Below are 17,233 nucleotides of genomic sequence, written 5' to 3' on the forward strand. Positions count from 1 at the left end.
GTCTTGTTTTGTGATATGATATATGCATAACAATCAAGACCCTAATATGATCTGAATATGTGTTAGTCGACACTCTCTGTTATCATCTATAAACCCCACAACACAGTTGAAAAACGACATTAAATACAAAGGCTGAGGGGTTGTATATCATGTCATGTCATCCGATGTAAAATATAACATTTTATATTTTTGTATTAATTAAAGGATAAGGAAAAGATTATTAAATTATTAAAAACCGAGTCAAACTTGTAGTTTTTTTTGACTTTTTTGCCGTCCTTTATTCTCTAATCTATTGTTTGTTTTCTATTGCCGAATAGAATCACAATTATGGAGCGGAATGACCAATGGGTCTATTCTAGTAGGGCCCAGACTTTGAAGTTTAAACTACTTGCCAACTACAATATTTGTTGTTTGTTAAACTTGATAAATAAAGAACAAAAATGCTACTCTCTCTATATATAAATCTAATCTTATTAGCATACACTAAGTAGGTTGCATGTTAAAAATTAAAATACTTGGTGTTCGTTTGAAATATTTATGTTTTATTAGTTGTAGTTAATATGAAAACTAAATTAATAAGAATCAATAGCAACAATACCAATATGTAGATGTGCAACGAGCCGAAAAGCAATAACAAATACAATCGTTTGTTTCTTCAGGTTCTAAGCGTAAATTATTTTAGACTTAAATGCATAGGATAAAAAGTCACTAAATGACTAATTACCACACATGTTATCATATTTCCGTTTTCAAACCATAAGATACCGATTTTATATATAAAAAACCTACATATAACTTATTGACTTTTAAAATCTGATTAATAAAAATATTGAAGAGAGAAAATTTAAACACTCATACTGATATGTAATTGGTAACACACTGACACATGTTATAAAAACTGATATGTAATTGGTAACACACTGACACATGTTATAAAAAATAATTGGAAGTTGAAAATTGAGTAACATAGTTTATCCTTTGGAAATAGGGAGTTGTTGGGAAAGTGACTTTTACTTACACCCACCTAAGATATGCTTTCTAGTTCAACATCTATATCAGTTTCTTCGAATAACTTTGCATCATATACACACGCTATAGGAATTGCAACTTTAAATTTGTTCACTTAACATGAGTATGAGTCCAATACATATCCAAAAACCATTAACATCAATCCCAAACCAAGACAACACTTGACTGTAATCTTACTCATTTCACACTTCAGAAAACCATAATTTGTACACAAAACAAATCGTAAAAACTACTCAGAAAATCCCCATGAAAACACTCTTCGAGTATATTAATTTTATGTCATCTAACAACAGAAGCAACAGAATGAGCCCAGAATCTAAGCTGATGCTTAATCTCAACTTCGTTCCCAAGCGGTGGAATTCTTATCAGCCTTAATGCTTCTTCTTCCCTTTTCTTCTTCATATCATCCCATGCTTCAGAAAGATAAGGCCTCGAAGCAACAACAATAGAACCATCGACTTCTTCTTTTTCATATTTCCCTAATCTCTGAAGCCCAGGAATGATCGAAACCAAGCTTGAATCTTTATCCTTTTCAGAAAACACAAAACCCAAATCCATAAACCCTTTTACCTCCTCGAATTCAAGCTCCGACAAGCTCTTGCTTTTGCTCTTCCTCTTTCTGCGCCTTCCTGATACTCTATCCTTTTCTCGGACTGGTAATTCTTGGATTTCTTTCATATCCATGCCGGAGAAAATGGTTTCGAGCTTTGGAGTTTGGAGATTAAGAACGGAGTTTGGGGAATCGGAGATGAAACTCTGGTTCTTGGCGTCCATGAACACCATGTCACTGTAAGATCTGACATTAACGGTGGGGACAGCCGGGAAATCATGAGTTTGAGTTGTTATAGCGATTGATTCTGCGTTTTTGTTGGATTTGGGAGGTGGGATGAGGGTTTTGTTGAAGATTTGATGTGCAAACCAGTAAGAATCGAAAAGATCGAAGAATTGTTGAGCTTCAGCTGCCATAAGTGTGTATGTCGGCAGGAAAATGCAATCAGATTGAAGAGAAAGATGGATAATTAGGTTTGCAGTGGGATAGGAATATGGAGCGGAGTAGATTGACTTTATTACCCTTGGTAGACCCAACATATAAAAACAAAAAACACGTGTATATCTTTTTGTTTTGTACCATATACAGTCAGCTTCTTGTTTAGCTCGAAATCACGTGATTTTCACGTGTCTATGTTTTATCAAATATACCAAATGCGACGATCTTTCTCATAAAATGATAAAAATCTAAACAGATGCAAAAATCGTTGGTCCAAAAATGTTTGGCCACCCATTTAATGTTGGATATTTTGTAGTATGATTTTAGTATGAGATTTTTTTTTATTTTTTATTTTGATTATTATTATTTTTTAGATTTTGTTCGCATCCAATGACTAATATGTCTATTTAGTAATTCCTTTTTAATTTATTATTATTATTTTTTAAGACATTTTAATTAAAAAATCAAAAAGAAAATTTCACCCCCTCCCTCTCTAATTGCCTATCTCTCCAAAAAGAAAACCCCACACGTTGTCTGTGCATCCTGGGCACCACCGAAAACATCCTCAGAGCTTTAGTTGTCGCTACTTTATCTCCTATCACCACATCACTGATGGTATTGGGTCCATTCGTGCGACCCAATAGCTTGACAACCTATCTGTCTAGCGCCTCTGACAGGCATTGATGACGTGTGATTTATATGACTATGTCTAACTCAATGCAATTGGTTGCACACTAATCACATCGGACCGGAGGGACTTGATAGTCATATGTCTTTTTGCTAGACCTATCTGCCTGACACCTGCGCCAGGAAGTCTCGTCTTCCTTGCGTCTCCGTCAGGAGGCCTCCCCTGCCTGGCGCTCCAGCCTGGCACCACCACACAACCGTGCAACTTGTTGGCACCGCTGCCAGCTAGTTGGGCCTGAATTGGGCTAACCTAAGGCCTAACATAATTCTATTTGACCCGATTGTCCCCTATAAATAGAATGTTTCCTCCTCCATGAGGTGACAAATTCTATTAACTCTCTTTAGACTTTGTCCTCAACATCCATAATGTCCATACACTCTCCCAACACACCTAGATGGTTCTTTCCGCTAGGAGGAACCATTTTCTTTCACAGACCGATCTAAATTGATCGTTGAAGCCTGCTCCCGGGGCACAATCTCTGGGGTGGTTCTAACGGTCTTGTTACCTGTTGCAGCTAAGAATCCCGTTAGGAACATGCTAACAGTGCACATCTCCGATCCACGATCCAGATCCAACACTCAAGACTCGATGATCGGATTCTGACGTCACATCAATCACCATAAGAAAATCGGAGCACATCTATTTTAGTTCGTCTCCTCTATAACATCCCTCGCTAGGGCCCTTTTGTAAAATCATTTTCAAAACAAAGTTCAAACATTTCAAGTTTTAATGTAGAAAAGTTTAATGGTCCTAGAAGTTATATAAAAGTTTTAAGTATCAAGGTTGTCCATTAGGTATCATAACAAAGGTTCAAGTTCCCTACAAGCCAAGGTTTTCTAAAATCCATGATATCTCTTAACCACCAATCCTCTTGATTTGAACATACATCCAAAATAAGTTAGACAATGAAATGTTTGGTGAGTTACTCAGGGGTCAATTCATTTTGGGTAAGGAATAGCTCCCAATACTCGAAATGATCCTCCCAAAACAATGGGCTTAAATATTTTGTTTAAACAATATCAAGAGCTGAATAAGATTTTCATGATGAATGACATGTTATGCATGCAACTATTCCAACCTCATGTCAAATCTCAAAGTTAAACTCACAAATTGATGGAAGAATGTGAAGAACACATGACAATTTGTCAAGTTTTCCCTTACATCCACAAACAAGGCCTCCTGACGAGGGGTAGCGAGACTCATGCATGTGAGGATTATCTAGAAATCTACTCACAACAACAATAATAACATATATCCAGTTGGGTACTAACCTGGAAAATACGTCAACAATCGCCATTAGTACTTAACGATAAAACATGAAAACGTAAGAAGGGCGGTCATGTAACCCCCTAATATGCTCAAATTCTTGATTTTGTCAACAATTAGGCCCAAAAATAAGTGCATGAAAAATCGCATCACTTTGAGGGCATGTTAACATTTATAGATTAGTGAAACTACCACGATCCTAGAAAAATAAATTTCGCAACAATCTAATACAATATGAGTGATATATGACTATTTTAATAAATAAATATCTACCATATGTAAGAAGATAAAACTACGAAAACTACAAAGGGAATGATTGACTTTTAAAAAAAAATCACCAACTAAGCAAATCATAATACTACTTAAAGTAGGAATTATGAGACAAAGAACGCATAAAACGGAAACCTTATGAGAGAGTTATGATTTTTATAAAATCATAATACTAATTAAAACTAGTTGAAAAACGAAAGTCAAAACTAGCCAAAACGACCAAAAGGAAAGTTGTAGAGTACGTTGAGACCTACACGGATATATAAGAATCGTTGAAAACGGAGTTCATATGTGAGAGTTACGACTTTTCAAAAATTTTAAAACATTCTCTCACGCACGCTGCGCGCAACGTGTATTTTGACATCCCGATTCGTCAAGATACAGATGACGTGGCACGATAAGAAGAGGACATGTGTCAACAACACCTGGTGGTTCACGTGCATTGCGCGGCACACACTGCGTGGCGTGCATCTCAAAACTCCCTATAAATAGCAAGCTCAGACTGATATTTTCTCTCACCTCAACACCACCACTTTCTCGCTCTCTCTCGATTTTTGCGCCACTAATTCCCAAAGCGTCTCTTGAGTTCCGGACTCCCAAATTCTATCCTACATCAACGGTTTCAGGAATTACAAGTGAGTTCAGGACCCCATTTCTAAACGTTTTCGGAGGGGGGGGGGATACAATTTAAAATGCAACTATTACATAGTTATTACTAATTATAGTTAGATAGGTATGCTCATCACATTAGGATAATATCATGCCCCATAGAAACTCTGCCTAAACGTTTTAGCTAATATTATGTCTAGTTGTTATACTGATTCACGGTGATAGATAGGATCATACCTAGTTATTACATTGACCAGATGCCATGAAACGTTGATATTCTAGTTGATATTATAGTCACCTTTTGGATAAGCTTAGTACCTAGTGGTTACTCTTCTCAAATACTCGGCTACACAAAACACACTAATTATATATATATATATATATATATATATATATATATATATATATATATATATAATAAGTAAAACCTTATGAATACAACAAGAATAACAATACGAACAACCATGGGTGGCTCCCACAACAAGTGTTAGATGAGACACGATTCATTAACACGCTAAATATTTTTAGCTAGCTCCTGACCTATAATCGTTAAATCTTAAGTGAGCAGGAGAGATATGTATAGATCTATACGGGATTGGCACTCCCACATATGGTTGATAGCAACTTGACTACAAATCGAAGCAAACATAACTTTCTAAACACATTTACGACGCCCGATGAAGCATCGTGGTTTTCGGGATCAACAATCATAACTCGATTATAGGAACTCATCGTAACTTTGTTAAACTAAAACTAGCTATCAAATACTACTAATTAAATAAGTAGTGATAGTACACTCAAACTCGGGGAAAGGAGTTCAGACTACCCTTATCAAACTTAAAACACCTTGAATAAGAAAGTAGTACTTACCACACGATAAAAGAATATTAGGGGAATATTACCTTGGTACCAACAACGGGTTTCGAAATCAACGAAAGTAATACAATACACCCATCTACCATATAGGTTCAGATTTAGTCACTAAACTATCTGAACCCACTAGTAGAAACATTAAAGGAACAATTAACACGCAACATAAGAATACAACAACGAAACTCGACAAAGTATTTTTCAAGTAAACCAAATCTGTGGACTCACCAGCATTATGTTTGCGACATCCCAAAATCACAATAAAATTTTCATTTTTAAATTAAAGAGAAGTCATTATTTTCAATCAAAACCAAGTAATAAAATCCCAAGATCAAGTACAATTGTTCCAAAATCATTCTATCATAACATCTCCCAAGACATATCACCAAAGGATGTGTACGATCACGCATTTGATTTTCCTCGATCATCTGAAGTACCTGAAACATAAAACTTAAACTGTAAGCCAAAACTTACTGAGTTCCCCCGAAATACCACACACAACCAATATAGATAACAATATACATACATGAACCTTCATCCTGAATGGACTGCCTCGCTGGGCCTACAACCTATCTAGACCACTCATCGGGCTTTTGGCCTGACTGGACCGCCTCGCAGGCCTTCAGTCTATCCGGACCGCCCTAGGTATCTTGTCCTTCAGCACAAAGTAGGACCTCCTCAATGCAACAAACCATAACATGTCGACATACACAATAATAATCAATAACCAACAACGCATGTAATCATACATATCTACCAATCTAACGCACACTTAGTGAAGACACGTAATCATACAGATCTACCAATTTAACGTATACTCAACATAACATCAATCCAATATACAAGGCTACATAATCAAGTGGGACGACATTAGTGCCTTCGAACCATAAGTATAATGAGGAAAAACTTACATCACAGTCTGAAAAAGATAGCAGAAAGAACGCTGATCCAAATGCCAACTCTATAAGTCATCTATACAACAAACAATGACCTATACTCAAACTTCAGCTCAAAATAACCAAAATGCCCATAAATCAAACTTGGTCAAAGTCAACGGTCAATGGTCAAAATTTGAAGTCAACTCCAGTCGGTTGCCACGCCATGGCAGTAAAATGATAGAACAGTTGACTCTAGCCCAGTTGGCATGCCATGGCGACCTAAGGCCAGGCCGTGGGCACTGGGTTCCGAACAACTTAATTGGTTAAGTCATTTTCTTCGATTCTAAAAGCTCCACAACTCAGATCTGGTCCATTACATGGTCTAAAGGGATAAAGTTTCCTACTTTATTCCTCAATACCCCTCAATAAGTCAAGATCCCAGACCCACACTCCTACACATAACTTAATGCATCAAGACTCTCATTAAGCACCCAATCCTTAGAGTTGCACCTCCAAAGTTTCCAGAATGACTTCATACTCCTAATAAACCCTAAAGATCGTGGCTTTATGGACATGCATGCCCTTTCCATTTTTGGTCAAAAACTAGGGTTTAATGACCAAAACCCCATGTATGACACCAAAACTCATTCATAATCCAGATCTAAGACACCAAATACTCTATTTAACCTGGAGATTCATAAAGTTGCAAACTTTATGAGATCCCACCACTCAAATCCATCAAGACATGAATAAAAGGGAAAAATTCAAGAGATCTAGTAACATGACAAGAAAAAGGTTGGATCCTGGACACTTACCAAGGTCCAAGAGATGTGCTAGCTTGTTAGGGAAAAATCACAAGAACGATTTGATGATGCGGAATATAAGAACGAACACAATTATGAAGATGTATTTGGTGAACAAGATATTTTATTCAACAATGATGACGAAATTACACTAAAAGAAAAAATTGAAATCAATCTATTTTACCTAAGAAACCTCATCTCATTTAGTGACTACATCTTGCCTCTCTTTCCTTAAAATGAGTATTACATAACTATTTATAGGGTACAAACAAGTCTAGGCCAATAAACCACATGTCATAAAAGGAGGCCCCTTGTCATCATCCATGGAATACTTTGAATCTTACATTCTCCCCCTTAAAGTATGGAATGGATGACAAGGCTTCAACTTCCAAAACAAGTCTCTAGCAAATAAGAAAAGATCTTGTGACGAGGAATATCAAAGAAATCCACAAATCTTGATTCTCCAATAGTCTTCAAAACGGGTTCTAGGATTTAGAAATACGAAACCAAGCATAGAAGTAATATTTTTCAACTTCATCTTTTAATGTAATCCCAAAGATTGTCAAGAAAGCCAAACCCGCCATAAAAACCCATTTCGGAATTAAGAAACCAAATCACTTCTTATCTTGAAGAACTCCCCCTCCAAGTCACAAAGATCTTCAAATATGCTATTGATATAAGCCACCAAAAAATATCATGTAACAAATCAAATTAAAGATTTGTAACTTCAATTGATCGATAAATCTCTAAAAGTTAGAGTCAATCAAAGCACCAGGTCATTGGTAGAACCTTTGGGATCCCTGTCCTAAAATTCATCAATACCTAAAAATGATATATGCACTTTCATACTAAGTGCACTTTTACCATAATGTCTTATTCAGAAATATTTTTATCTCTTATCAAGTGCTAGGTTAACCAGTTAGGTTATATCACTAGCCAATTTAGGAGCGATATACTTAGTATTGAGAATGAGTATTCATCGGTAGCTATTGACTTTAGACATAAGGTTAGTATCTAGATAGACACAAGTAATAATCTTAAGTCGAAACCTATACCAATTATACCTCAATTCACATTGTAATTTTTTTAAAGTTGTTCAAACCCATTGTAAATTTGTAATGTTTTTAATACTATGGTTGGTGTTGTCTTTATCATTTGATATGAAACCCTTTGTATTCCAAGGCCCCAAAGTGGGTGTTTCATTCATGTGATAGAGAACTCCTTGGAACCACCAAATCTTACACTAGGATTGCACCACAAATCTAATTTCTAGCACATGCATGTAGTGAATAAGAATCCAAGATGTACTAGAAATGGTTTAAATACTTTTTGTCATGTAAGAACACAAAATAAACGAAGAAGAAGATGTAAAACTCAATTTTTGAAATCATATGAACATATGTGCATCTTTTCACTCTTTGCACGGGTTTGATCCCAGATTTTCACCATCTCAAACACACGTATTGTGTTATGGTGAGAATCTACAAATACTAAGAGGAAAAACAAGTATTTCTAGCCATATAAGGGCATATAATCCGAAAAGTAAAGAAGAACTATGAAGAAGAGGAAGTAAAATCATAAAACTATGATAAAGGATTGTGTTATTTACCTTGGTTTTGATCTTGAGAGAAGCAAGAACACTTCTTGACCTTCAAAAATCCAAAATTAGGATAGAGAATGGAGGATTTTCTGATGTGTAGGAGTGGTCTTGGAAGTGGGAGAGTTTTCTTGGAGAAGGAGTATGAGATGGAGTGTGTAAGTGGTTCAAATGAGGTGTAATGATGGGGTTTAAGGCATGGGGGAGAGGGAAAAGCCTAATGGTCGAAATTTTAAGAGAGGGATGGTATTTTTATTGATATTTGATCAAATAATAAAAGCCTCCCTTGAATTTTTATAAATCTAGATTTTTATATTTTATAAAAACTCAAACATTATCATAATCTCCTAAGGTTTTAATTATTGGGTTTTGTTGAAATATTTACACTTGGTAATAACTTGTAAACTTATATTTGTTGAATTAATTTAGAAAATGATAACCTATTATTTAATTTTTATAAAAATCAATTTCTCATATTTCAACAATTGTAACAAAGATTCATAATATGTGGTTGTAAGATTTTGATATCCTTGGATTTTTCTTTTGGTTCACATTTCGAATCATGAATTATATGAATTTCTCATCAACTTTATAGTTGGTTCATATTATGATTTAATTTTGTTCATATTAGCTTAAAATACTTAACCTTGTTAAGCATTAGATTTTTCCAATATGGAAATTTTAGGGTTGCTAACTTACCTTGGGTTATGATCTATCGAACATAGTGTTGTGTTTGGACTTAAGGTTCAAATTTGGCACTTTACCACTCAGTTGGTTCATACAAATATCAATGTGATTGTTCAATACAAGCTAAGATACACAAATTGTTCCGAGGGATCTATTAAGTCGTGAACCTAGTTCAACTTGTAACTCTTGAGCCAAGTTAAGTGCACACAAGGAAATGAAGAAGTTCTAGATGATTTAACTTTCGAACCCAGTTGGTATTACTGTAAAATATTAAAAATCGGATTTTTGACAATTTTTACAAAATAATTGCGCAAACAACACTCTTTCTATGATCATTAGTTTTGATTTACATGATCAAGGGTCTTAAAACCCAAATTAAATCTGGGGAAAAATATTTTACAAACTTAACACATCCATCAAGCTATGTCTAAAATTTTGTGGGTTAAAACCCCATAGAATGTTCTATAAAAATTCGTAAACTTTCAGCTACATCTAGAACTCATGCACTATATTGTGCTACATTGCTTAACTTGTTGGGGGTTGAATACCCTATTTTTATTCAAAATATATTTCGAATAAAATTGTTTTATGAAAGTTCATATATACAAGTGATGATCTGTAAAATCCTAAGACCTAGAACAAATTCCTTAATTTTCTATAAAAATAATGATTTAATGGCTATAAATTCAAAATAATTGTTTCCAAAAGAGATAAAAATCTGAAAATTTTCAGTAGTAATGTGTTCATAGAATGAGAAAAACATGTAAATTTTTAGATGATTTTGACACTGTTTGGTATTTTATACATATTTTTCATTAAATTAGAGCATGAATTTACAAATTCGGGTCATTGCACTCAAAGACCCTAACCAATATTTTTTTCAGCCTTAGGAACATTATGGGCGCCTGTAAAAATTAAATTGATAATTTTAGAAATTGTTTACTATTTATTTTGAATTTTATCCATTATTTGGGCTTTAATTTACAAAAAATATCAAATAACCTTCAAAAATGTTTACAAAATTTCTGGACACCAATTCCCTTTGTTAGAACCAGATAACCAATTTTTTTGTAATTTTTGGGAATTTAATTCCATGCATTTCTAAAATTTTTAACACAATGTAATATGAACTAATGTTACCAATAATGAATCGTACACACTTTGGGCACTATTACGACATCACTAGTTGGATAGGTAGTTCCTAGAAAATAGATTAGTAGATTATATCTCACTAAAAACTATTTGTTCCCTAGGACGCTAGTAGGAATCGCACTTGTCAACATCAAACCACGAAGCCCGAGCCACAAACTTTCCATGGTGAGCATTCACAGCCCCTATTTTACGTTTTTAATGTTTTGGGGTGGAAAGCATGCTACAATTTCTATGAACATTATTATTTTATGAACTTGTGCTATGAACTATATGATATGGACTTTGTTATATGAACCTTGTATTATGAACTTGTACTATGAATTTGGTGTTATGAACTTGTATGATTAAGTCCCCGGAGAATCGATACAACCTATTAACTCATATTTGAGCTGATGGTCTTATCGATAGCGATATTTGGGGTCGACAGCCCCCACTCACCCAGAACCGCGAGTGCATATTTCCATGAACTGACATCATGGGAACCATGGACATGATGGAATGGGACAAGAACGGTCGTTAGGCTTGGTTGTGAATAGAATGCAATGACATTCATCCTTATTTGAATTGGAACTTTTATAGAATAACTACATTTTTGAAATAATGTACCATTATAAACCTGTGAACTCACCAACTATTTTATAGTTGGCCTTTGTTTTTTCATGCTTTTCAGGGAACAATAAGTGAATCAATGAGACGCCAACATGATTTTAGTTGTCACTTTTGTTATGTATTAAACTATGTATTTGTTTTGTACGTGATGTAAACTTAAAACGCTTAATGTTTATGGTTGGTACTCCTATTTACCTTTGTGATGAGACCTTAACCTGTCGCACTTCATATTTCCGCTTTAATGGGGTGTGACAGATTTGGTATTCAACTCCAGGTATGAATGGAAAACGACATCTTTATTGGTTTTATTGGTTCTACTTCCTATTTTTTATGAAGAGAATGAATCTTTTTATCGAATGATCAGAAAAAAGGGTCCGGATCTCCTGCGGGAATGATTTGGAAGAGCCAAAACCAAAAATAGTGGTATTTGCTAACAACAACATAATGGAGGCAGCCAACCACAAGCTTAATAAAAAATCTCCAGTTTGAAAAGTCACAATCCAACTTCGAATGGCCATGTCAAATTCTCCCCATTTTATAATAAAAAATAAAAAATGATTATAAAACCTTCAAATGGTCATGAGAATGATATTAAATTGGATAAATCATTGCTATGCTCCCCCTCGACAAAATGGAATAAACATTGAAGTTTAAAATTCAAAAAAGTCGACAAAAATGTGAAATTTTGCGAAACACGACCTTTTGAACCGCCAAGACTTGTTGGAATCCAATATTTACTGGTCACGAAAAAAATATGTTCACAAAAAATCCAAATTTGTTCATCAACCCTTGAATTTGTAATCATTTCGAAATTTGGACTAAAATTGCCATTTTGATGAAAGTTAGGGGACTAGATATGTAGAACATTAGCTTCCTTCCCCACTTGATCAGATAAAATACGAACGTCAACAGCGACTTGCGACACCAGTCACAATTGCTTCAATTTGCTTTCATATGCGAAATCAAGATCAGATGTGAAATCTGAATCAATTTGCGAGACCCATTAATCGCTTGCGAGACCAAACAACAAGTCAAATTGCATTAAGATGCGAAGTCAAGTCAAATTGAGAGATCAAAACATATCATTCGGAAATGAAATCAACTGAGATGCCAAAAGTTCCGATTACAAAACCAAAATAAGTTCCGATGACCTCTCATCTCGTTCTAATTCATACCAACCATCATCCCAATTCCGAATACGGTTCTAGTTCTAAACTCTTCCACTCCGATAACATTCATTCAACTACGAAGACCATTAGTGCAAATTGAACAATTTATAAAGTTCAATACATATCGATTGAAGGCAAACGGGCAACAAGCTACGCCGCTAGCACTTTCTGGATGGCAAAACCAATTCTTTTGAAAACAACATTTGTGGATCTAGGAGATATGACATTAGAATACATGACCCTTTGGACTCTATTGAGGAGTTCCACCGCCTCTGGTGCAAGAAACCCAAATGTATCGAATGCAAAAGGTACAAACACATGTTGATTTTCTATACATGCATTCTCGTGCTTTACCACTTTGCACACAGCGACTTTCAAAGCGGCATGCCCTGCTGTGAAACCGCCACTCCCCAAACCAACGAGAGGAGAAACCCCAGTAAGATCCACACATACATGCTTCCCTCTTATCCATCCAAAGACCAAAATGTCAACCGGTCTAAGTGTGGACCTTCCATCCTGCGGGTCCATCAAAAAGTTCACTGACACTTCTTTCTTCACAAAATACCAGCATGCCGACAAACATCAAAGAGAACATCTCGAACCACATCATGTCTGTACTTGAAACCAAGGAGCTCTCTACAATGAACCACGTGTTCCCCAAAGGTATCCAAACATGCCTTGCAGCAAACTAGGCATATATCGTCAATTGGGAATATGGGAATCATGAGGCAGTAACGAAGGATAGTTCGGTACTCCACAGGAGACATATGCTGGCCAAGACCATCAATAGGGATAGTTAACATAAAATCCTGAGCATGAGGTGCGTGAAAACACTCAAAGACTGCTTTCTGTCTGACAGTCATGTCGAAGTCGACTTCCATATCTTGGACGATTTAACTAAAAAGGGCACACGCCAAAGTTTTTTGGGATTTAGGGGGGGGGGCGGTGTCCTTATTAGTGAAACTGCTATAGTCAAATCCTGGAATCGTATCGCGAAGATGAGTCATAGCACATATGTAATTCGAGTCCATACCACATACGCCACTGTCACGTAAGATGTGGTCTTATAATGCCCAAGATTGGGCCTTAGAGGCTACAAATGCGTAGGAGAAAACCTCGTATGCCGAGTACAAACCCAAACCACCGAAATGAATAGGTAAGGAGGCCAGGCGCCATTGGACGTCACCATATCCTCGATAGACCTGCGCAATCCTTTGTCAAAGAACAAAGCTGCCTCTTCTATGTGTACCGGCTAACATGTCCTTAAACCAATGAAAAGCTTTGCAATGCCCATACATGATCAAAGCAAAAGTAGCTCATTGTGCGGGTCACATAGTTGTGGAAGAAGGCCCATCAAATCAACAACATTGACCACTCTCTTCATAGCCAGCCCGCTAATAAACCCTAGGTCTCTGCTAACAACCCCCTCAAGGAGCTTCACCCCCAAAGAAGATCTCCCTATATCCGTTGGGAATAAATCGGCACGAAGCTTCCTACCATCACAGGAGGGCCAAAAAATCTCTGTTTTATTGATGTTCAACTCAAGACCCAAGCCGGGACCATGCAACCGAATAATGTTCAACACCCTAGCCACCTCCTCTGGATCCCCAATGACAATCCCATCATCTAGATACCAAGCATAGAGAAGGAGCTTACAATTGTCTCTAATCTTGTGCACAAGCGGGTGCAAAACGAGGGCAAAAAGAAGAGGGCCCAAAGGGTCACCTTGCTGTACCCCAGTGGCAGACCATATTTGTTGGTCTCCGATATAAAGTCTCGCTGATTGCCCGTATAAGAAATTCACCCACAAAGAAATGGAAGGGCACATCTTCTTAACCTCATGGAGCAATGCTGATCGATCCACCAGGTTAAAGGCATTTGAGAAATCCACAGTCAACATTACAAGAGACCCATCAGCATGGTGTTCACTCAACACCCTATTGGCACTGTGTAACACAGCCTCAGCACTGCCGGATACACCAACCCCGAACTGAAAATCATTAAGGTACTTGGCCATTTCTTTACCCACACCTTTCATAGCAACCTTGGAAACCAGACGTCTCCATATAGTGCCTACTGCAATCGAACAGATCCCGTTGTCAGGTTTAAGTAGAGGCGTGAGAGGAGCGGTCACAACAAACTCTGCCAAAATGGTTGGACATCTTCCCGCTAACCATAAATTAACCACTGAAGTGATAGCATGTATGAGATCCGTGGCAATAGCAGACCCTTCTCCACAAAGGGCATCTAGTAAGTGTTGAGCCCTCAAGCCATCTTTCCCGCAACGTTCTGATTACACAATTGGCTTCATCAGTGTAAGTGCTTTATTCCGATTATGAGGTAATCAATTCCAATTCCGATTTGAGCAAATAAACTGATTCACATGATATTAATATTCAAAAAAGAGACATTCACTTTCAGTTTCGATTCAAATACTTGACAAACACCAAATTGATTTTCACAAATCAATTTCCAGATCAAACACCACTTTTAATCAAATTCATCACCATATTTATCTGTTCTTCACTATGTGTCATCTGTTCTTCATCTAATTCTTGATTCCTAACTTATGTTGGTAATCACAAAAACCCTAAATCATCGAATCTGCAAATCATCTTTAACTTCTCAGATCAATACAATCAAGAAACAAAATCGATATGGGAACATTATTGATTAAATTGACTCAATTCGAACACATAATCAAATAATAAAATCATAATCGATTTTGAGAATGGTAATGTTTAGGAATTTCGACTCAAGAACAGAAGAATGAAGGATTTGCAGATACAACATTCATAATTTTGAGATGAGTTAAATTGCATGATTCAGAACATACGATTTCAAAGAAAAATATGTGGGCTAAACCAATGAACAATAATTAAGAACTATGGGCTCAAGAATGGAACGAATGAACAGTAACAAGAAAAAATGAATTTGTGAATATAACTGGGCTGAACTTTCGGCTTGATCAAATGAATATCATATCCTAAAATAATGAATATAATGATCAGTGGTAACTCGTGATTTATGCAAAAACATATGGATCTATAGATAATAATTGAATCAAAAGACTTTGAGTATAAAACAAATCAGATCCATAGAAAAATATGAACTAAATGAGAATGGGATTGGAATTACCATAATGAACAGTATCAAACACCATAAATCTCCATGAGCAGTAGATTGAACTTGAAGCTTGATTCCAAAACACCAAAAATACAAGAATCTCCAATAAGTTGTGTAGAAATTCATCAAATCCTGAACCGATACTTCAAAATCACATTGATCTTGAAATACCTGCTCTGAGACCACTAGTTGGGGAAAAATCACAAGAACGATTTGATGATGCGGAATATAAGAACGAAAAAAATCATGAAGATGTAATTGGTGAACAAGATATTTTATTCAACAATGATGAGGAAATTACACTAAAGGAAAAGATTGAAATCTATCTATTCTACCTAAGAAACCTCATCTCATTTAGTGACTACATCTTGCATCTCTTTCCCTAAAATGACCATTACATGACTATTTATAGGGTACAAACAAGTTTAGGCCAATAAACCACATGTCATAAAAGGAGGCCCCCTGTCATCATCCATGGAATACTTTGAACCTTACATGTATGTCTCTCATAATGTCACATTTTTGGAGCACATTACATTCTATAACATTGCTATTCAGTCAGCAACCCGGTAGGAGCTTCATACTATTGACCCGTTTAGCATTGACATTGATGATCTACCAACTTCTACTGATCCATCACCTACTACTGATCTACCACGTGTTGTTGATCCACCACCTTTCCCTGATCCTCTGCCTACAAATCATCAAGATCCCCCATTATTGAGGCCTTATCTTAATAATATGTCCACAAAGCTTCCTGACTTTGTGTATTCCTCTTACTCACCAGTGTTTGCCTCCTTTATTGCTAATGTACATTATCTCTCTAAGCCAACATCCTACAAAGAGGTCATTTCTAATCTCCTTTGGCAGACCGCTATGGTTGAGGAACTTGCAGCTCTTTATTAGACTCATATATGGGAGCTGGTTCTGCATTCGATTGGAAAGCACTTGATTGGTTATAGTTGGGTATATAAAATCAAAAAAAAGTTTGATGGATTCGTTGAGCATTATAAAGCCAGACTTGTTGCGAAAGGGTACACACAAAGTGTGGTATGGATTATGTGGACACGTTTTCTCCTGTTGCAAAAATGATGACTGTTCGCACCTTGATTGTAGTTTCTTCCATTCGCCAATGGAAGATTTATTAGATAGATGTCAAGAAAGTGTTCTTGAATGGTGATCTTCATGAGGATGTATACATGTAACATTCCGTTTGAAATTAAAAAAAATCAATTAAATAAAAGAAGTAAATAAATAATTAACCCTAAACCTCGAGATGTATATTACATTTTATTGTAGCCCTAAATTAGTAATAACTTAGCAGGGTGTTGATTTTCGGGGAGTTAAATGTCATAATTGGGATTTTGGGGGTTAAAGTGTAAATTCTGGATTGGTTTTGTTAAGAATTATGAAGGATGAGGGTTGTTTGGTAAATTATGGATTTAAGTTGAAAAGAATTGAGAGGGAGGGGTTGGAAGTGTAATTATGAGTT

The 17,233-nt window shown here is 36.0% G+C and overlaps 1 protein-coding gene across 1 annotated transcript; it reads right to left on the reverse strand.

Annotated features, from left to right (window-relative positions):
• Nucleotides 1–1,097: 1,097 nt before the first annotated feature.
• On the reverse strand, nt 1,098–2,083 carry LOC111886235 (uncharacterized). Its single transcript, XM_023882471.3, has one exon. It carries the CDS (start codon nt 1,993–1,995, stop codon nt 1,309–1,311), a length of 687 nt encoding a protein of 228 aa, XP_023738239.1. The 5' UTR covers nt 1,996–2,083; the 3' UTR covers nt 1,098–1,308.
• Nucleotides 2,084–17,233: the final 15,150 nt, after the last annotated feature.

The sequence above is a fragment of the Lactuca sativa genome, chromosome 4 (assembly GCF_002870075.4).
Source record: "Lactuca sativa cultivar Salinas chromosome 4, Lsat_Salinas_v11, whole genome shotgun sequence".
Taxonomy (NCBI): domain Eukaryota; kingdom Viridiplantae; phylum Streptophyta; class Magnoliopsida; order Asterales; family Asteraceae; genus Lactuca; species Lactuca sativa.